General features: G+C 48.4%; 1 protein-coding gene across 1 annotated transcript in view; it reads left to right on the top strand.

The window, feature by feature from the left end:
- Positions 1-22,292, top strand: part of yap1 (Yes1 associated transcriptional regulator) — a 100,923-nt gene that overhangs the window by 45,705 nt on the left and 32,926 nt on the right. Inside the window, exons 3-4 of the mRNA XM_036965163.2 lie at positions 5,507-5,625; positions 8,986-9,123. Coding sequence (XP_036821058.2) covers positions 5,507-5,625; positions 8,986-9,123 — 257 coding nt within the window. The remainder of the gene's footprint in view (positions 1-5,506; positions 5,626-8,985; positions 9,124-22,292) is intronic.

Here is a 22,292-nt window from a genome sequence, read left to right as displayed (position 1 = left end):
GTAACCTCTAGGTATCTATAAACACCACATGGGATGGGTTGTAACCTCTAGCTATCTATAAACACCACATGGGATGGGTCGTAACCTCTAGGTATCTATAAACACCACATGGGATGGGTCGTAACCTCTAGGTATCTATAAACACCACATGGGATGGGTCGTAACCTCTAGCTATCTATAAACACCACATGGGATGGGTCGTAACCTCTAGGTATCTATAAACACCACATGGGATGGGTCGTAACCTCTAGATATCTATAAACACCACATGGGATGGGTCGTAACCTCTAGGTATCTATAAACACCACATGGGATGGGTCGTAACCTCTAGGTATCTATAAACACCACGTGGAATGGGTCGTAACCTCTAGGTATCTATAAACACCACATGGGATGGGTCGTAACCTCTAGCTATCTATAAACACCATGTGGGATGGGTCGTAACCTCGAAGTATCTATAAACACCACATGGGATGGGTCGTAACCTCTAGGTATCTATAAACACCACATGGGATGGGTCGTAACCTCAAGCTATCTATAAACACCACATGGGATGGGTCGTAACCTCTAGGTATCTATAAACACCACATGGGATGGGTCGTAACCTCTAGGTATCTATAAACACCACGTGGAATGGGTCGTAACCTCTAGCTATCTATAAACACCACATGGAATGGGTCGTAACCTCTAGGTATCTATAAAAACCACGTGGGATGGGTCGTAACATCTAGGTATCTATAAACACCACGTGGGATGGGTCGTAACCTCTAGGTATCTATAAACACCACATGGAATGGGTCGTAACCTCTAGCTATCTATAAACACCACATGGAATGGGTCGTAATCTCTAGGTATCTATAAACACCACGTGGGATGGGTCGTAACCTCTAGCTATCTATAAACACCACATGGGATGGGTCGTAACCTCTAGCTATCTATAAACACCACATGGAATGGGTCGTAACCTCTAGGTATCTATAAACACCACGTGGGATGGGTCGTAACCTCTAGCTATCTATAAACACCACATGGGATGGGTCGTAACCTCTAGCTGTCTATAAACACCACGTGGGATGGGTCGTAACCTCTAGCTATCTATAAACACCACATGGGATGGGTCGTAACCTCTAGGTATCTATAAACACCACATGGGATGGGTCGTAACCTCTAGCTATCTATAAAAACCACGTGGGATGGGTCGTAACCTCTAGCTATCTATAAACACCACATGGGATGGGTCGTAACCTCTAGCTGTCTATAAACACCACATGGAATGGGTCGTAACCTCTAGCTATCTATAAACACCACGTGGGATGGGTCGTAACCTCTAGCTATCTATAAACACCACATGGGATGGGTCGTAACCTCTAGCTATCTATAAACACCACATGGGATGGGTCGTAACCTCTAGGTATCTATAAACACTGCATGGGATGGGTCGTAACCTCTAGATATCTATAAACACCACATGGGATGGGTCGTAACCTCTAGGTATCTATAAACACCACATGGAATGGGTTGTAACCTCTAGGTATCTATAAACACCACGTGGGATGGGTCGTAACCTCTAGCTATCTATAAACACCACATGGGATGGGTCGTAACCTCTAGGTATCTATAAACACTACATGGAATGGGTCGTAACCTCTAGCTATCTATAAACACCACGTGGGATGGGTCGTAACCTCTAGGTATCTATAAAAACCACGTGGGATGTGTCGTAACCTCTAGGTATCTATAAACACCACGTGGGATGGGTTGTAAACTCTAGGTATCTATAAACACCAACTGGAATGGGTCGTAATCTCTAGGTATCTATAAACACCACGTGGGATGGGTCGTAACCTCTAGGTATCTATAAACACCACATGGAATGGGTTGTAACCTCTAGGTATCTATAAACACCACGTGGGATGGGTCGTAACCTCTAGCTATCTATAAACACCACATGGGATGGGTCGTAACCTCTAGGTATCTATAAACACTACATGGAATGGGTCGTAACCTCTAGCTATCTATAAACACCACGTGGGATGGGTCGTAACCTCTAGGTATCTATAAAAACCACGTGGGATGTGTCGTAACCTCTAGGTATCTATAAACACCACGTGGGATGGGTTGTAAACTCTAGGTATCTATAAACACCAACTGGAATGGGTCGTAATCTCTAGGTATCTATAAACACCACGTGGGATGGGTCGTAACCTCTAGGTATCTATAAACACCACATGGAATGGGTTGTAACCTCTAGGTATCTATAAACACCACGTGGGATGGGTCGTAACCTCTAGCTATCTATAAACACCACATGGGATGGGTCGTAACCTCTAGCTATCTATAAACACCACATGGAATGGGTCGTAACCTCTAGGTATCTATAAACACCACATGGGATGGGTTGTAACCTCTAGGTATCTATAAACACCACATGGGATGGGTCGTAACCTCTAGCTATCTATAAACACCACGTGGGATGGGTCGTAACCTCTAGCTATCTATAAACACCACATGGGATGGGTCGTAACCTCTAGCTGTCTATAAACACCACATGGAATGGGTCGTAACCTCTAGCTGTCTATAAACACCACATGGAATGGGTCGTAACCTCTAGCTATCTATAAACACCACGTGGGATGGGTCGTAACCTCTAGCTATCTATAAACACCACATGGGATGGGTCGTAACCTCTAGCTATCTATAAACACCACATGGGATGGGTCGTAACCTCTAGCTATCTATAAACACCACATGGGATGGGTCGTAACCTCTAGGTATCTATAAACACCACATGGGATGGGTCGTAACCTCTAGCTATCTATAAAAACCACGTGGGATGGGTCGTAACCTCTAGCTATCTATAAACACCACATGGGATGGGTCGTAACCTCTAGCTGTCTATAAACACCACATGGAATGGGTCGTAACCTCTAGCTATCTATAAACACCACGTGGGATGGGTCGTAACCTCTAGCTATCTATAAACACCACATGGGATGGGTCGTAACCTCTAGCTATCTATAAACACCACATGGGATGGGTCGTAACCTCTAGCTATCTATAAACACCGCATGGGATGGGTCGTAACCTCTAGGTATCTATAAACACCACATGGGATGGGTTGTAACCTCTAGGTATCTATAAACACCACATGGGATGGGTCGTAACCTCTAGCTATCTATAAACACCACGTGGGATGGGTCGTAACCTCTAGCTATCTATAAACACCACATGGGATGGGTCGTAACCTCTAGCTGTCTATAAACACCAAATGGAATGGCTCGTAACCTCTAGCTATCTATAAACACCACGTGGGATGGGTCGTAACCTCTAGCTATCTATAAACACCACATGGGATGGGTCGTAACCTCTAGCTATCTATAAACACCACATGGGATGGGTCGTAACCTCTAGGTATCTATAAACACCACATGGAATGGGTCGTAACCTCTAGCTATCTATAAACACCACGTGGGATGGGTCGTAACCTCTAGCTATCTATAAACACCACATGGGATGGGTCGTAACCTCTAGGTATCTATAAACACCACATGGAATGGGTCGTAACCTCTATCTATCTATAAACACCACATGGGATGGGTCGTAACCTCTAGCTATCTATAAACACCACATGGGATGCGTCTTAACCTCTAGGTATCTATAAACACCGCATGGGATGGGTCGTAACCTCTAGGTATCTATAAACACCACATGGAATGGGTCGTAACCTCTAGGTATCTATAAACACCACGTGGGATGGGTCGTAACCTCTAGCTATCTATAAACACCACATGGGATGGGTCGTAACCTCTAGCTATCTATAAACACCACATGGGATGGGTCGTAACCTCTAGGTATCTATAAACACCACATGGAATGGGTCGTAACCTCTAGGTATCTATAAACACCACATGGAATGGGTTGTAACCTCTAGGTATCTATAAACACCACATGGAATGGGTCGTAACCTCTAGGTATCTATAAACACCACATGGGATGGGTCGTAACCTCTAGGTGTCTATAAACACCACGTGGGATGGGTCGTAACCTCTAGGTATCTATAAACATCACATGGGATGGGTCGTAACCTCTAGGTATCTATAAACACCACATGGGATGGGTCGTAACCTCTAGGTATCTATAAACACCACGTGGAATGGGTCGTAACCTCTAGGTATCTATAAACACCACATGGGATGGGTCGTAACCTCTAGCTATCTATAAACACCACATGGGATGGGTCGTAACCTCTAGGTGTCTATAAACACCACGTGGGATGGGTCGTAACCTCTAGGTATCTATAAACACCACATGGGATGGGTCGTAACCTCTAGGTATCTATAAACACCACGTGGGATGGGTCGTAACCTCTAGCTATCTATAAACACCATGTGGGATGGGTCGTAACCTCTAGGTATCTATAAACACCACATGGGATGGGTCGTAACCTCTAGGTATCTATAAACACCACATGGGATGGGTCGTAACCTCTAGGTATCTATAAACACCACATGGGATGGGTCGTAACCTCTAGGTATCTATAAACACCACGTGGGATGGGTCGTAACCTCTAGCTATCTATAAACACCACGTGGGATGGGTCGTAACCTCTAGGTATCTATAAACACCACGTGGGATGGGTCGTAACCTCTAGGTATCTATAAACACCACGTGGGATGGGTCGTAACCTCTAGGTGTCTATAAACACCACGTGGGATGGGTCGTAACCTCTAGGTATCTATAAACACCACGTGGGATGGGTCGTAACCTCTAGGTATCTATAAACACCACGTGGGATGGGTCGTAACCTCTAGGTATCTATAAACACCACGTGGGATGGGTCGTAACCTCTAGGTATCTATAAACACCACGTGGGATGGGTCGTAACCTCTAGGTATCTATAAACACCACGTGGGATGGGTCGTAACCTCTAGGTGTCTATAAACACCACGTGGGATGGGTCGTAACCTCTAGGTATCTATAAACACCACATGGGATGGGTCGTAACCTCTAGGTGTCTATAAACACCACGTGGGATGGGTCGTAACCTCTAGGTATCTATAAACACCACGTGGGATGGGTCGTAACCTCTAGGTATCTATAAACACCACATGGGATGGGTCGTAACCTCTAGGTATCTATAAACACCACATGGGATGGGTCGTAACCTCTAGGTATCTATAAACACCGCATGGGATGGGTCATCCACTGATATAGACCATATTTAGGCTACAGAGCTGTTCATGGTTTGAGGGCGTCTGCTACAGCTTCATAGGCTTCCATTATCTGGTCCAACCCTGCTTAAACTGGAACCTTTCCAGACATTTGTTGGAACTGTAAGTGACTCCTCATAAGTGATTCATCATAAGTGACGCCTCATAAATGATTCCTCATAAGTGATGCCTCACACTAATTCCATGAAACGGACAGTAGAATTCTGCGAAGGCAAGGGAAGTTCATCATCAAACATGCTCATTTCGTTCAACTCTTCTCTTCTCTCTCTGTGCAGCCATCTGGACCAGTCGACCACCTGGCTGGACCCTCGTAAGGCCCTCCTACAGATGAACCAGGCCCCTCCCACCAGCCCTGTACCAGTCCAGCAACAGAACATCATGAGCCCTGCTAGTGGTCAGTACACGCTCACGCACACTCGGACACAGACTCACAGTCGGACACAGACTCACAGTCGGACAGAGACTCACAGTCGGACAGAGACTCACAGTCGGACGCAGACTCACCCAGTCGGACGCAGACTCACCCAGTCGGACGCAGACTCACACAGTCGGACAGAGACTCACACAGTCGGACAGAGACTCACACAGTCGGACAGAGACTCACACAGTCGGGACAGAGACTCAGAGTCGGACAGAGACTCAGTCGGACAGAGACTCAGTCGGACAGAGACTCACACAGTCGGACGCAGACTCACACAGTCGGACGCAGACTCACACAGTCGGACGCAGACTCACACAGTCGGACGCAGACCCACACAGTCGGACGCAGACCCGCACAGTCGGACGCAGACCCGCACAGTCGGACGCAGACCCGCACAGTCGGACGCAGACCCGCACAGTCGGACGCAGACCCGCACAGTCGGACGCAGACCCGCACAGTCGGACGCAGACCCGCACAGTCGGACGCAGACCCGCACAGTCGGACGCAGACCCGCACAGTCGGACGCAGACCCGCACAGTCGGACGCAGACCCGCACAGTCGGACGCAGACCCGCACAGTCGGACGCAGACCCGCACAGTCGGACGCAGACCCGCACAGTCGGACGCAGACCCGCACAGTCGGACGCAGACCCGCACAGTCGGACGCAGACCCGCACAGTCGGACGCAGACCCGCACAGTCGGACGCAGACCCGCACAGTCGGACGCAGACCCGCACAGTCGGACGCAGACTCGCACAGTCGGACGCAGACTCGCACAGTCGGACGCAGACTCGCACAGTCGGACGCAGACTCACACAGTCGGACGCAGACTCACCCAGTCGGACGCAGACTCACCCAGTCGGACGCAGACTCACACAGTCGGACGCAGACTCACACAGTCGGACGCAGACTCACAGTCAGACGCAGACTCACAATCGGACACAGACTCACACGGGCAGCCCTGTACCAGTGCATCATAGACCACAGAGTTAAACTAAAGGCAAAACAAGCTTTTTTTAATGGATTAGATCTCAGACCACCTGAAGGGTAAGATCTCTGGAGGGGGGTGGGTGGGGTGTTGATGGTACATTAAGCCTGAAGGGTTAGATCTCTGGAGGGGGGTGGGTGGGGTGTTGATGGTTCATTAGCCCTGAAGGGTTAGATCTCTGGAGGGGGGTGGGTGGGGTGTTGACGGTACATTAGGCCTGAAGATGCTACAAGGTGCTACTTTGTTAAATAACTATGGCTGTGGAGTCTTACACTACCGGGGAACAGTGGCTTAACTGCCTTGTTCAGGGGCAGAACGGCAGGTTTTTTACCTTGTCATCTCTGGGATTCGATCTTGCAACCTTTCTGTTACTAGTCCAACAACACTCTAACCACTAGGCTACCTGCTCTAACCACTAGGCTACCTGCCTCTAACCACTAGGCTACCTGCCTCTAACCACTAGGCTACCTGCTCTAACCACTAGGCTACCTGCTCTAACCACTAGGCTACCTGCTCTAACCACTAGGCTACCTGCTCTAACCACTAGGCTACCTGCTCTAACCACTGGGCTACCTGCCTCTAACCACTAGGCTACCTGCTCTAACCACTGGGCTACCTGCCTCTAACCACTAGGCTACCTGCTCTAACCACTGGGCTACCTGCCTCTAACCACTAGGCTATCTGCCTCTAACCACTGGGCTACCTGCTCTAACCACTGGGCTACCTGCTCTAACCACTGGGCTACCTGCTCTAACCACTAGGCTACCTGCTCTAACCACTAGGCTACCTGCTCTAACCACTGGGCTACCTGCCTCTAACCACTAGGCTATCTGCCTCTAACCACTAGGCTCTAACCACTGGGCTACCTGCTCTAACCACTAGGCTACCTGCTCTAACCACTAGGCTACCTGTTCTAACCAATAGGCTACCTGCTCTAACCACTAGGCTGCCTGCCTCTAACCACTAGGCTACCTGCTCTAACCACGAGGCTACCTGCTCTAACCACTAGGCTACTTGCTCTAACCACTAGGCTACCTGCTCTAACCACTAGGCTACCTGCTCTAACCACTAGGCTACCTACTCTAACCACTGGGCTACCTGCTGTCCAATGATCCAGAATAATGTTCACCATATTAGGTCGTATTGTTTAATCAACTCAGGATGGCGGGCAATAATTGTCCCACTCTCATTATACTGTCATTGTAGACTCTCACCTCTCCTAAACAGGTGTTCTACTCTGCTAGCCAGCACCTCTCCTAAACAGGTATTCTACTCCGTTAGCCAGCACCTCTCCTAAACAGTTGTGTGTTTCTTTTGCCTCTAGTTGGAGGCTGTATACCATATGTATCCTGTACATACAACTAATAAAACTGTAAACTCATGTTAGTGAGCTGCCTCAGTGTCCTGGTGAGCTTCTTCCCAGGTGGGGTTAGAGAGTTGGAACAAGAATAGTTTTTAACATGTTTGTGCCTTGGTGATTGACACGTTTATCTGTCGTCAGTGGCAACCGCTACCAACCACGGCTATGGTTAGTACTTCTGAATAGGTTCTAGGTTTTTCTGTTTGTTATTTTGACCTTTTATTCACCTACATCAGTATGACAGTACTTACAGAGCTTCTACTATTTTAACATCTCAAGAGTGGTGGCTTTGTTCATATACTATATTCTATGCTAATTTAAATATCGTTTGAAACAGATGTTTAACATACCCATCCAAATGACTTTCTGTTTCTGTCTTTATTGGTGTGTTTTCCTGTAACTAGCTGTTTTTGATTTGGTCAGTATCATCCTGTGATGCAACCCTGCATCCACACACTGTATGCCTGGGAACTTAGTAAAGTCACTTTCCCCCTCCTTCCACACACACCCTGCCTGTCCAGCCTAACCTCCCTGTCCTCTCTAAGGTCCTCTCCCTGCCTGTCCAGCTCCAGCCTAACCTCCCTGTCCTCTCTAAGGTCCTCTCCCTGCCTGTCCAGCTCCAGCCTAACCTCCCTGTCCTCTCTAAGGTCCTCTCCCTGCATGTCCAGCTCCAGCCTAACCTCCCTGTCCTCTCTAAGGTCCTCTCCCTGCCTGTCCAGCCTAACCTCCCTGTCCTCTCTAAGGTCCTCTCCCTGCCTGTCCAGCTCCAGCCTAACCTCCCTGTCCTCTCTAAGGTCCTCTCCCTGCCTGTCCAGCTCCAGCCTAACCTCCCTGTCCTCTCTAAGGTCCTCTCCCTGCCTGTCCAGCCTAACCTCCCTGTCCTCTCTAAGGTCCTCTCCCTGCCTGTCCAGCCTAACCTCCCTGTCCTCTCTAAGGTCCTCTCCCTGCCTGTCCAGCTCCAGCCTAACCTCCCTGTCCTCTCTAAGGTCCTCTCCCTGACTGCTGGGAACAGGCCGTAACCTCAGAGGGAGAGGTCTACTACATCAACCACAAGAACAAAACCACCTCTTGGCTCGACCCGCGCCTCGACCCGCGCCTCGACCCGCGACTTGACCCACGCTACGGTGAGAAAACACTCACATCTCTCAATTCTGTAATGGTCACCTCTCAGCCTGTTAGGTAACACTTTACACACTGGTCGTATGCTTGTCAAGTAACACTGCTATTACTTTAGTATTAACCTTTTGTTACATAGTACTCCTTTAGTAGTCCTTTAGTATTCCTTTAGTATTACTTTAGTACTCCTTTAGTATTACTTTAGTACTCCTTTAGTATTCCTTTAGTATTCCTTTAGTACTCCTTTAGTATTCCTTTAGTACTCCGTTGGTATTACTTTAGTACTCCTCTAGTATTACTTTAGTACTCCTCTAGTAGTCCTTTAGTATTCCTTTAGTATTACTTTAGTACTCCTTTAGTATTCCTTTAGTACTCCTTTAGTACTCCTTTAGTATTCATTTAGTACTCCTTTAGTACTCCTTTAGTGCTCTTTTAGTAGTCCTTTAGTAGTCCTTTAGTACTCCTTTAGTATTTATTCCTTTACTATTACTTTAGTACTCCTTTAGTATTCCTTTAGTACTCCTTTATTACTCCTTTAGTAGTCCTTTAGTACTCCTTTAGTAGTCCTTTAGTAGTCCTTTAGTAGTCCTTTAGTACTCGTTTAGTAGTCCTTTAGTACTCGTTTAGTACTCCTTTAGTACTCCTTTAGAAGTCCTTTAGTACTCGTTTAGTACTCCTTTTGTACTCCTTTAGTACTCCTTTAGTACTCCTTTAGTACTCCTTTTGTACTCCTTTAGTAGTCCTTTTGTACTCCTTTAGTACTCCTTTAGTATTCCTTTAGTAGTCCTTTAGTATTCCTTTAGTACTCCTTTAGTATTCCTTTAGTATTCCTTTAGTAGTCCTTTAGTATTAACCTTTTGTTACATAGTATTCCTTTAGTAGTCCTTTAGTATTCCTTTAGTATTACTTTAGTACTCCTTTAGTATTCCTTTAGTACTCCTTTAGTACTCCTTTAGTATTCCTTTAGTACTCCTTTAGTACTCCTTTAGTACTATTTTAGTAGTCCTTTAGTAGTCCTTTAGTACTCCTTTAGTATTTATTCCTTTAGTACTCCTTTAGTATTCCTTTAGTAGTCCTTTAGTATTATTTTAGTAGTCCTTTAGTATTCCTTTAGTAGTCCTTTAGTATTCCTTTAGTACTCCTTTAGTATTCCTTTAGTACTCCTTTAGTATTCCTTTAGTAGTCCTTTAGTATTCCTTTAGTACTCCTTTAGTATTCCTTTAGTATTCCTTTAGTAGTCCTTTAGTATTAACCTTTTGTTACATAGTATTCCTTTAGTAGTCCTTTAGTATTCCTTTAGTATTACTTTAGTACTCCTTTAGTATTCCTTTAGTACTCCTTTAGTACTCCTTTAGTATTCCTTTAGTACTCCTTTAGTACTCCTTTAGTATTCCTTTAGTATTCCTTTAGTAGTCCTTTAGTATTAACCTTTTGTTACATAGTATTCCTTTAGTAGTCCTTTAGTATTCCTTTAGTATTACTTTAGTACTCCTTTAGTATTCCTTTAGTACTCCTTTAGTATTCCTTTAGTACTCCTTTAGTACTCCTTTAGTATTCCTTTAGTACTCCTTTAGTATTCCTTTAGTATTCCTTTAGTAGTCCTTTAGTATTAACCTTTTGTTACATAGTATTCCTTTAGTAGTCCTTTAGTATTCCTTTAGTATTACTTTAGTACTCCTTTAGTATTCCTTTAGTACTCCTTTAGTACTCCTTTAGTATTCCTTTAGTACTCCTTTAGTACTCCTTTAGTACTATTTTAGTAGTCCTTTAGTAGTCCTTTAGTACTCCTTTAGTATTTATTCCTTTAGTACTCCTTTAGTATTCCTTTAGTAGTCCTTTAGTATTATTTTAGTAGTCCTTTAGTATTCCTTTAGTAGTCCTTTAGTATTCCTTTAGTACTCCTTTAGTATTCCTTTAGTACTCCTTTAGTATTCCTTTAGTAGTCCTTTAGTATTCCTTTAGTACTCCTTTAGTATTCCTTTAGTATTCCTTTAGTAGTCCTTTAGTATTAACCTTTTGTTACATAGTATTCCTTTAGTAGTCCTTTAGTATTCCTTTAGTATTACTTTAGTACTCCTTTAGTATTCCTTTAGTACTCCTTTAGTACTCCTTTAGTATTCCTTTAGTACTCCTTTACTCCTTTAGTACTCCTTTAGTATTCCTTTAGTACTCCTTTAGTATTACTTTAGTATTAACCTTTTTTTTTACATAGTATTCCTTTAGTAGTCCTTTAGTATTCCTTTAGTAGTCCTTTAGTACTCCTTTAGTATTCCTTTAGTAGTCCTTTAGTAGTCCTTTAGTAGTCCTTTAGTAGTCCTTTAGTATTCCTTTAGTAGTCCTTTAGTACTCCTTTAGTACTCCTTTAGTACTCCTTTAGTATTCCTTTAGTAGTCCTTTAGTATTCACGCTGGACACCACCATGATTAAACTCACTTTAATTCAATAGGCAGTCACAGTTCATTTCCCTGTGAGACCATATTGTTCTGCCTGCAGTGACTAGTCAGACTATGACATCATCTTTCTAACCACATGTCAACATCCCCTCTTGGCCCACTGCTACTGCACGGCTTCACGGAGTCTGGGAGAGGAGGAGGAGCAGCAACAACAACACGTTTTTACAGGGCCCCTTAAGCCATCTTCCAGTCATTTTCCAATTGATTCACTGTATTGAAAGTCGTTGGGAGGAGTTTGGACAGCACACACAGCTCTCCGTATAGTCCAGAACTCAGACAGCGGCTACGTTTTAGTAGTTCAGTGTTTGAGCAAGAGCTGAGTTAGCCCTTAGCTAATCCTTGGGGCTGAGTTAATGTGTGTGGTTGGAAGTGCTGCAGCCTCTGGTGGCCTGGTGAGCTGATGACAGCCACAGGTGACTGTGGTGTGGGGCGTTCTCTCCAGCCATGGGATTTAGCTATATGGCGACAGTCACAGGAACGTGGGTTGCTGCTCAGTAGAGGTCGACACAGGAAGAGAACTCCTTCGGGTCGCGTGGGTCGCGTGGGATTCTGGTAGGAATGGGAGTTATAGTTCTCGAGTCAAGTTTGGGACAGGATATGACAGGATCAACAGTCCACAGGAAGGCAGTACAGGAATAGTTATCAACATAGTTGTTTTGGGGTTGAAATATGTCATGTAGAGCATTTAATTAAGAAAACAGTTGTGTAGGGTTTAAAAAATAAATAAAATTAACGGTCATCCCCCCCCCTTCCCCCATCTGTTGGCTCATTCTTGTGCCTCGCTCCAGTTGTAGGCAGTCACTAGGCTACCTCAGACACCAACATACGTCAGTGGGCTAAATGATTAACCCTTCAATAGAGGATGATGCGACAACTTGTCGCAGCCAAGGAGCCGTTAGCATAGCTTCATTTGATGGAGTTGTCTTTGACAATGAGGGAACCAAGTACATGAGGGTCAAGGGACACGAGGCCTGCTGTGGCATAGCTGCTCTACTCCTAACAACTTTAACAACTTTGACTTTAACAACTTTAACATCAAGCAGTTTTTAACTAAACCCGTGTCATCTGAGGTGAAGAGTGAAATTAACAGATTTACTTATGCAGTACTGACACTTACATTCATGTTGTCAAAGTTCATATGTGCTCAGGGGTCAGCTGTTGACTACAGTTGAATGTGCTCAGGGGTCAGCTGTAGACTACAGTTTAATGTGCTCAGGGGTCAGCTGTAGACTACAGTTTAATGTGCTCAGGGGTCAGCTGTAGACTACAGTGTAATGTGCTCAGGGGTCAGCTGTAGACTACAGTGTAATGTGCTCAGAGGTCAGCTGTAGACTACAGTTTAATGTGCTCAGGGGTCAGCTGTAGACTACAGTGTAATGTGCTCAGAGGTCAGCTGTAGACTACAGTTTAATGTGCTCAGAGGTCAGCTGTAGACTACAGTGTAATGTGCTCAGAGGTCAGCTGTAGACTACAGTTTAATGTGCTCAGAGGTCAGCTGTAGACTACAGTTTAATGTCCTCAGAGGTCAGCTGTAGACTACAGTTTAATGTCCTCAGAGGTCAGCTGTAGACTACAGTTTAATGTGCTCAGGGGTCAGCTGTAGACTACAGTTTAATGTGCTCAGGGGTCAGCTGTAGACTACAGTGTAATGTGCTCAGAGGTCAGCTGTAGACTACAGTTTAATGTGCTCAGAGGTCAGCTGTAGACTACAGTGTAATGTGCTCAGGGGTCAGCTGTAGACTACAGTTTAATGTGCTCAGGGGTCAGCTGTAGACTACAGTTGAATGTGCTCAGAGGTCAGCTGTAGACTACAGTTTAATGTGCTCAGAGGTCAGCTGTAGACTACAGTTTAATGTGCTCAGAGGTCAGCTGTAGACTACAGTGTAATGTGCTCAGAGGTCAGCTGTAGACTACAGTGTAATGTGCTCAGAGGTCAGCTGTAGACTACAGTGTAATGTGCTCAGGGGTCAGCTGTAGACTACAGTTTAATGTGCTCAGAGGTCAGCTGTAGACTACAGTGTAATGTGCTCAGAGGTCAGCTGTAGACTACAGTGTAATGTGCTCAGAGGTCAGCTGTAGACTACAGTGTAATGTGCTCAGGGGTCAGCTGTAGACTACAGTTTAATGTGCTCAGGGGTCAGCTGTAGACTACAGTTTAATGTGCTCAGGGGTCAGCTGTAGACTACAGTGTAATGTGCTCAGGGGTCAGCTGTAGACTACAGTTTAATGTGCTCAGAGGTCAGCTGTAGACTACAGTTGAATGTGCTCAGGGGTCAGCTGTAGACTACAGTGTAATGTGCTCAGAGGTCAGCTGTAGACTACAGTTTAATGTGCTCAGAGGTCAGCTGTAGACTACAGTGTAATGTGCTCAGAGGTCAGCTGTAGACTACAGTTTAATGTGCTCAGAGGTCAGCTGTAGACTACAGTTTAATGTGCTCAGAGGTCAGCTGTAGACTACAGTGTAATGTGCTCAGAGGTCAGCTGTAGACTACAGTTTAATGTCCTCAGAGGTCAGCTGTAGACTACAGTTTAATGTGCTCAGGGGTCAGCTGTAGACTACAGTGTAATGTGCTCAGAGGTCAGCTGTAGACTACAGTTTAATGTGCTCAGAGGTCAGCTGTAGACTACAGTTTAATGTGCTCAGAGGTCAGCTGTAGACTACAGTTTAATGTGCTCAGGGGTCAGCTGTAGACTACAGTGTAATGTGCTCAGAGGTCAGCTGTAGACTACAGTTTAATGTGCTCAGAGGTCAGCTGTAGACTACAGTTTAATGTGCTCAGAGGTCAGCTGTAGACTACAGTTTAATGTGCTCAGAGGTCAGCTGTAGACTACAGTTTAATGTGCTCAGAGGTCAGCTGTAGACTACAGTTTAATGTGCTCAGAGGTCAGCTGTAGACTACAGTTGAATGTGCTCAGGGGTCAGCTGTAGACTACAGTTTAATGTGCTCAGAGGTCAGCTGTAGACTACAGTTTAATGTGCTCAGAGGTCAGCTGTAGACTACAGTTTAATGTGCTCAGGGGTCAGCTGTAGACTACAGTGTAATGTGCTCAGGGGTCAGCTGTAGACTACAGTTGAATGTGCTCAGAGGTCAGCTGTAGACTACAGTGTAATGTGCTCAGGGTTCAGCTGTAGACTACAGTTTAATGTGCTCAGAGGTCAGCTGTAGACTACAGTTGAATGTGCTCAGAGGTCAGCTGTAGACTACAGTTTAATGTCCTCAGAGGTCAGCTGTAGACTACAGTTTAATGTGCTCAGGGGTCAGCTGTAGACTACAGTGTAATGTGCTCAGAGGTCAGCTGTAGACTACAGTTTAATGTCCTCAGAGGTCAGCTGTAGACTACAGTTTAATGTGCTCAGAGGTCAGCTGTAGACTACAGTTTAATGTGCTCAGGGAACAGCTGTAGACTACAGTTTAATGTGCTCAGGGGTCAGCTGTAGACTACAGTGTAATGTGCTCAGAGGTCAGCTGTAGACTACAGTTTAATGTGCTCAGAGGTCAGCTGTAGACTACAGTTTAATGTGCTCAGAGGTCAGCTGTAGACTACAGTGTAATGTGCTCAGAGGTCAGCTGTAGACTACAGTTTAATGTGCTCAGAGGTCAGCTGTAGACTACAGTGTAATGTGCTCAGAGGTCAGCTGTAGACTACAGTTTAATGTGCTCAGGGGTCAGCTGTAGACTACAGTCTACAGTCTCTCCTGAACCAGGACAAGATGGGACAGGTCTCTCCTGAACCAGCTGGGACAGGTCTCTCCTGAACCAGGACAAGACGGGACAGGAGTGATTGAGTGATTTTTATCAGGAAAGGACCAGATTATAGAACTGTTACGACAGGTCTCTCCTGAACCAGCTGGGACAGGTCCCTCCTGAACCAGGACAAGATGGGACAGGTCCCTCCTGAACCAGGACAAGATGGGACAGGTCCCTCCTGAACCAGGACAAGATGGGACAGGTCTCTCCTGAACCAGCTGGGACAGGTCTCTCCTGAACCAGGACAAGATGGGACAGGTCCCTCCTGAACCAGGACAAGATGGGACAGGTCTCTCCTGAACCAGCTGGGACAGGTCTCTCCTGAACCAGGACAAGATGGGACAGGTCCCTCCTGAACCAGGACAAGATGGGACAGGTCCCTCCTGAACCAGGACAAGATGGGACAGGTCCCTCCTGAACCAGGACAAGATGGGACAGGTCTCTCCTGAACCAGCTGGGACAGGTCTCTCCTGAACCAGGACAAGATGGGACAGGTCCCTCCTGAACCAGGACAAGATGGGACAGGTCTCTCCTGAACCAGCTGGGACAGGTCTCTCCTGAACCAGGACAAGATGGGACAGGTCCCTCCTGAACCAGCTGGGACAGGTCTCTCCTGAACCAGGACAAGATGGGACAGGTCCCTCCTGAACCAGGACAAGATGGGACAGGTCCCTCCTGAACCAGGACAAGATGGGACAGGTCCCTCCTGAACCAGGACAAGATGGGACAGGTCCCTCCTGAACCAGGACAAGATGGGACAGGTCCCTCCTGAACCAGGACAAGATGGGACAGGTCCCTCCTGAACCAGGACAAGATGGGACAGGTCCCTCCTGAACCAGGACAAGATGGGACAGGTCCCTCCTGAACCAGGACAAGATGGGACAGGTCCCTCCTGAACCAGGACAAGATGGGACAGGTCCCTCCTGAACCAGGACAAGATGGGACAGGTCCCTCCTGAACCAGGACAAGATGGGACAGGTCCCTCCTGAACCAGGACAAGATGGGACAGGTCCCTCCTGAACCAGGACAAGATGGGACAGGTCCCTCCTGAACCAGGACAAGATGGGACAGGTCCCTCCTGAACCAGGACAAGATGGGACAGGTCCCTCCTGAACCAGGACAAGATGGGACAGGTCCCTCCTGAACCAGGACAAGATGGGACAGGTCTCTCCTGAACCAGCTGGGACAGGTCCCTCCTGAACCAGGACAAGATGGGACAGGTCCCTCCTGAACCAGGACAAGATGGGACAGGTCCCTCCTGAACCAGGACAAGATGGGACAGGTCTCTCCTGAACCAGGACAAGATGGGACAGGTCTCTCCTGAACCAGGACAAGATGGGACAGGTCCCTCCTGAACCAGGACAAGATGGGACAGGTCTCTCCTGAACCAGGACAAGATGGGACAGGTCCCTCCTGAACCAGCTGGGACAGGTGTGAAGTTTCACTCTGCTACGTTCCCTCCAGCCAGGGCTTATCCCTTAGTGTGCCAGGAAGGGTCCCCTCCCCGTGAGTGTGTGTGTTTGTGGATGTGAGTGTGTGTGTTTGTGGACGTGAGTGTGTGTGTGTGTGTGTGTGGACGTGAGTGTGTGTGTTTGTGGACGTGTGTGTATGTGGACGTGTGTGTGTGTGTTTGTGGACGTGAGTGTGTGTGTTTGTGGACGTGTGTGTGTGTGTGTATCTTTTTGGTTTTACTCTCCTTGTGGCGACCAGAACTCTTCACAACGATAACAAAACAACATTCTGACAAGTGGGGACATTTTACCCACAAGGAAAAAGGCTATTTTAGGCTTAGGGGTTAGGGTTAGGGTTAAGGGTCAAGGGTTAGCGTTAGGGTTACAATTGGGGTCAGGGTTAAGGGTAACGGTTAGGATTAAGGAACATAGGATTTTGAATTGGAATGAATTGTTTGGTCCCCACAAGGATAGGGAAGTGTGTGTGTGGGTTCAGAGAGATGATGGGTCCTGCTCAAGTCACTGACTAATTAACTCGTCCCTTCATTACTGAGCCTGTTCGCTAGGGAAGCTCTGGCTCAGTACCTCGAGGAGAAGTCCCTTCATTACTGAGCCTGTTTGCTAGGGAAGCTCTGGCTCAGTACCTCGAGGAGAAGTCCCTTCATTACTGAGCCTGTTCGCTAGGGAAGCTCTGGCTCAGTACCTCGAGGAGACGTCCCTTCATTACTGAGCCTGTTCGCTAGGGAAGCTTTGGCTCAGTACCTTGAGGAGACGTCCCTTCATTACTGAGCCTGTTCGATAGGGAAGCTCTGGCTCAGTACCTCGAGGAGACGTCCCTTCATTACTGAGCCTGTTCGCTAGGGAAGCTCTGGCTCAGTACCTCGAGGAGACGTCCCTTCATTATTGAGCCTGTTCGATAGGGAAGCTCTGGCTCAGTACCTCGAGGAGACGTCCCTTCATTACTGAGCCTGTTCGCCAGGGAAGCTCTGGCTCAGTACCTCGAGGAGACGTCCCTTCATTACTGAGCCTGTTCGATAGGGAAGCTCTGGCTCAGTACCTCGAGGAGACGTCCCTTCATTACTGAGCCTGTTCGATAGGGAAGCTCTGGCTCAGTACCTCGAGGAGACGTCCCTTCATTACTGAGCCTGTTCGATAGGGAAGCTCTGGCTCAGTACCTCGAGGAGACGTCCCTTCATTACTGAGCCTGTTCGATAGGGAAGCTTTGGCTCAGTATCTCGAGGAGACGTCCCTTCATTACTGAGCCTGTTCGATAGGGAAGCTGTGGCTCAGTACCTCGAGGAGACGTCCCTTCATTACTGAGCCTGTTCGCTAGGGAAGCTCTGGCTCAGTACCTCGAGGAGACGTCCCTTCATTACTGAGCCTGTTCGCTAGGGAAGCTCTGGCTCAGTACCTCGAGGAGAAGTCCCTTCATTACTGAGCCTGTTCGCTAGGGAAGCTCTGGCTCAGTACCTCGAGGAGACGTCCCTTCATTACTGAGCCTGTTCGCTAGGGAAGCTCTGGCTCAGTACCTCGAGGAGAAGTCCCTTCATTACTGAGCCTGTTCGCTAGGGAAGCTCTGGCTCAGTACCTCGAGGAGACGTCCCTTCATTACTGAGCCTGTTCGCCAGGGAAGCTCTGGCTCAGTACCTCGAGGAGACGTCCCTTCATTACTGAGCCTGTTCGATAGGGAAGCTCTGGCTCAGTACCTCGAGGAGACGTCCCTTCATTACTGAGCCTGTTCGCTAGGGAAGCTCTGGCTCAGTACCTCGAGGAGACGTCCCTTCATTACTGAGCCTGTTCGCTAGGGAAGCTCTGGCTCAGTACCTCGAGGAGAAGTCCCTTCATTACTGAGCCTGTTCGCTAGGGAAGCTCTGGCTCAGTACCTCGAGGAGACGTCCCTTCATTACTGAGCCTGTTCGCTAGGGAAGCTCTGGCTCAGTACCTCGAGGAGACGTCCCTTCATTACTGAGCCTGTTCGCTAGGGAAGCTCACCCGGGAACACAGGGTTGGGCGCTGTTTGTTTGACACATCTTAGATTTCTCATAGTTATAAACAGTGGTGTAGCACGTAACCCCTCAGCCCTCATGAGACAAGGGTACCCTGTTTTAATTTTTTAAACAGTATTGAAAGTCATTCCGTTAGTATTTTGAAATACCCCATATACGATATGTCTCCCTGTCTCTCACTGCCTAACACACAATACACACACAACACAGCCTGTTGTCTTGTTTAATTGTTGCATTATAGTTATCCAAACCACAGCAGGGCACTCAGTTTGCCAGAGTATTTTTGTGCATGTAAATATGTGATCAAGGACAAGAAGGGAAAAACACACAGACAGACAGAGAGACAGAGAGAGACAGAGAGAGAGACAGAGAGAGAGACAGAGAGAGAGACAGAGAGAGAGAGAGACAGAGAGAGGGGACTGGGGGACGGGGGAGAGAAGGAGGGGGGAGTAGGAGTGGGGGAGGGAGGGAGAGAAGGAGGAAGGTGGGGGAGGGGGAGAGTAGGAGGAAGGAGTGGGGGAGGTGGGAGGGAGGGAGAGGAGGGAGGAGTGGGGGAGGGGGGAGATTAGGAGAGAAGGAGGGAGGAGTGGGGGGAGTAGGAGTGGGGGAGGGAGGGAGTGGGGGAGAGAAGGAGGAAGGAGGGGGGCAGCTGGGTAGGGGAAGCGGCTCAGATGGGTTAAGCTCTTTGAAGATTTATAAGTCTTGAATGCAGCAGAGTCAGAGATGGAATGAGAGAAGGAGGGAGAGGGAGAGAGTGGGAGAGAGGGAGGGGGAGAGTGGGAGAGAGGGAGGGGAGAGAGAGGGAGGGAGAGGGAGGGAGGGGGAGAGAGAGGGAGGGAGGGGGAGAGAGAGGGAGGGAGGGGGAGAGAGGGAGGGAGGGAGGGGGAGAGAGAGAGGGAGGGAGGGAGGGGGAGAGAGAGGGAGGGAGGGGGAGAGAGAGAGGGAGGGAGAGAGAGAGAGGGAGGGAGAGAGAGGGAGGGAGGGAGGGGGAGAGAGAGAGGGAGGGAGAGAGAGAGAGGGAGGGAGAGAGAGGGAGGGAGGGAGGGGGAGAGAGAGAGAGAGAGAGAGAGAGGGAGTTTCAATCTGTGCAGCAAGCAACAGGTTTTTTGTTTTCCAGTAGTGATATCTATAGTACAGTATTATTTGATTCGACAGTCAGTTCAACATCCACTAATCTCATTGTTTTATATTGTATGTAGTTCCAGGAAGGTGCTTTTGGAATGACTGTACTTTTGGTAAAGACAAATGTTTTGCATCTGATTTGATTGTATGTATTAAAAACAGTGGCATTGCTTTTGTAATCCCTGTGTCTCTGTGTGTATTGTAATGGTTTTACATTGCAGGCTATATGAGAGCTGTAGACTGTTGCACTGCTACGTAGGCCTGTCCAATCAGAAGCCAGCTGCTTTGATAATGGAGGCTAATTTGAGCTCTGACAAGAAAAAGCAGCAGAGCTCCTTTAATAACTGAGGGCTGTAGTCGGCTGGGGCTGTCTCTACTCTCTTCTCCCCCTGTGTGAGGCCCCATCGCAGAGCAGGCCGGGAGGCAGGCAGGGTAGGGGGTTGAGCCATGAAAAAAACATACACACACCAAAGAATAAGTCAAAAATATCTTGGCGGCGGAGAGAAAATATAGCAGTTTCAAAGCTAATATCCTGCAATTCCGCAAATCTCTAAATTTTGCCATGGAGCTGAGGGAAAATAGTAATTTTTTTGCAGCTATTTTCCTACAATTTCACGAGTGTGAAAGCTGGGAGAATGCCGGGCAGGGATAATCCTGTGTTGTGTTCCCCTTTAAAATGAGAGGAGAAGGTGAGCAGAGAAAACAGCTTGAGTGCTCTGGGGCTGGGTTCAGAAGGGACCTGTCTGGGTTCAGAAGGGACCTGTCTGGGTTCAGAAGGGACCTGTCTGGGTTCAGAAGGACCTGACTGGGGCTGGGTTCAGGAGGGACCTGTCTGGGTTCAGAAGGGACCTGTCTGGGTTCAGAAGGAACCTGTCTGCGTTCAGGAGGGACCTGGCTGAGGCTGGGTTCAGGAGGGACCTGTCTGGGTTCAGAAGGGACCTGTCTGGGTTCAGAAGGGACCTGTCTGGGTTCAGAAGGACCTGACTGGGGCTGGGTTCAGGAGGGACCTGTCTGGGTTCAGAAGGGACCTGTCTGGGTTCAGAAGGAACCTGTCTGCGTTCAGGAGGGACCTGTCTGGGTTCAGAAGGACCTGGCTGGGGCTGGGTTCAGGAGGGACCTGTCTGGGTCCAGAAGGGACCTGTCTGGGTTCAGAAGGGACCTGTCTGGGTTCAGAAGGGACCTGTCTGGGTTCAGAAGGGACCTGTCTGGGTTCAGGAGGAACCTGTCTGGGTTCAGGAGGGACCTAGCTGGGTTCAGGAGGGATCTGTCTGGGTTCAGGAGGGACCTGTCTGGGTTCAGAAGGGACCTGTCTGGGTTCAGGAGGGACTTGTCTGTGTTCAGGAGGGACCTGTCTTGGTTCAGGAGGGACCTGTCTGGGTTCAGAAGGGACCTGTCTGGGTTCAGAAGGAACCTGTCTGGGTTCAGGAGGGACCTGGCTGGGTCTGGGTTCAGAAGGGACCTGTCTGGGTTCAGAAGGGACCTGGCTGGGTTCAGAAGGACCTGGCTGGGTCTGGGTTCAGAAGGGACCTGGCTGGGTTCAGAAGGGACCTGTCTGGGCTCAGGAGGGACCTGTCTGGGCTCAGGAGGGACCTGTCTGGGCTCAGGAGGGACCTGTCTGGGTTCAGAAGGGACCTGGCTGGGTTCCGAAGGGACCTGGCTGGGTCTGGGTTCAGAAGGGACCTGGCTGGGTTCAGAAGGGACCTGTCTGGGCTCAGGAGGGACCTGTCTGGGCTCAGGAGGGACCTGTCTGGGCTCAGGAGGGACCTGTCTGGGCTCAGGAGGGACCTGTCTGGGTTCAGAAGGGACCTGGCTGGGTTCAGAAGGACCTGGCTGGGTCTGGGTTCAGAAGGGACCTGGCTGGGTTCAGAAGGGACCTGTCTGGGCTCAGGAGGGACCTGTCTGGGCTCAGGAGGGACCTGTCTGGGCTCAGGAGGGACCTGTCTGGGTTCAGGAGGGACCTGGCTGGGTTCAGGAGGGACCTGGCTGGGTTCAGGAGGGACCTGGCTGGGTTCAGGAGGGACCTGTCTGGGTTCAGGAGGGACCTGTCTGGGTTCAGGAGGGACCTGTCTGGGTTCAGGAGGTACCTGTCTGGGTTCAGAAGGACCTGTCTGGGTTCAGAAAGGACCTGTCTGGGTTCAGGAGGGACCTGTCTTGGTTCAGGAGGGACCTGTCTGGGTTCAGAAGGGACCTGTCTGGGTTCAGGAGGGGCCTGGCTGGGTTCAGGAGGGACCTGGCTGGGGATGGGTTCAGGAGGGACCTGGCTGGATTCAGAAGGGACCTGTCTGGGTTCAGAAGGGACCTGGCTGGGTTCAGAAGGGACCTGTCTGGGTTCAGGAGGAACCTGCCTGGGTTCAGAAGAGACCTGCCTGGGTTCAGAAGGACCTGGCTGGGTTCAA

The sequence above is a fragment of the Oncorhynchus mykiss genome, chromosome 27 (genome assembly GCF_057628025.1).
Source record: "Oncorhynchus mykiss isolate SJ-2025 chromosome 27, ASM5762802v1, whole genome shotgun sequence".
Lineage (NCBI taxonomy): Eukaryota > Metazoa > Chordata > Actinopteri > Salmoniformes > Salmonidae > Oncorhynchus > Oncorhynchus mykiss.
The sequence above is the reverse complement of the archived record's forward strand: the minus strand, read 5'-3'. Positions and strand labels throughout refer to the sequence as shown.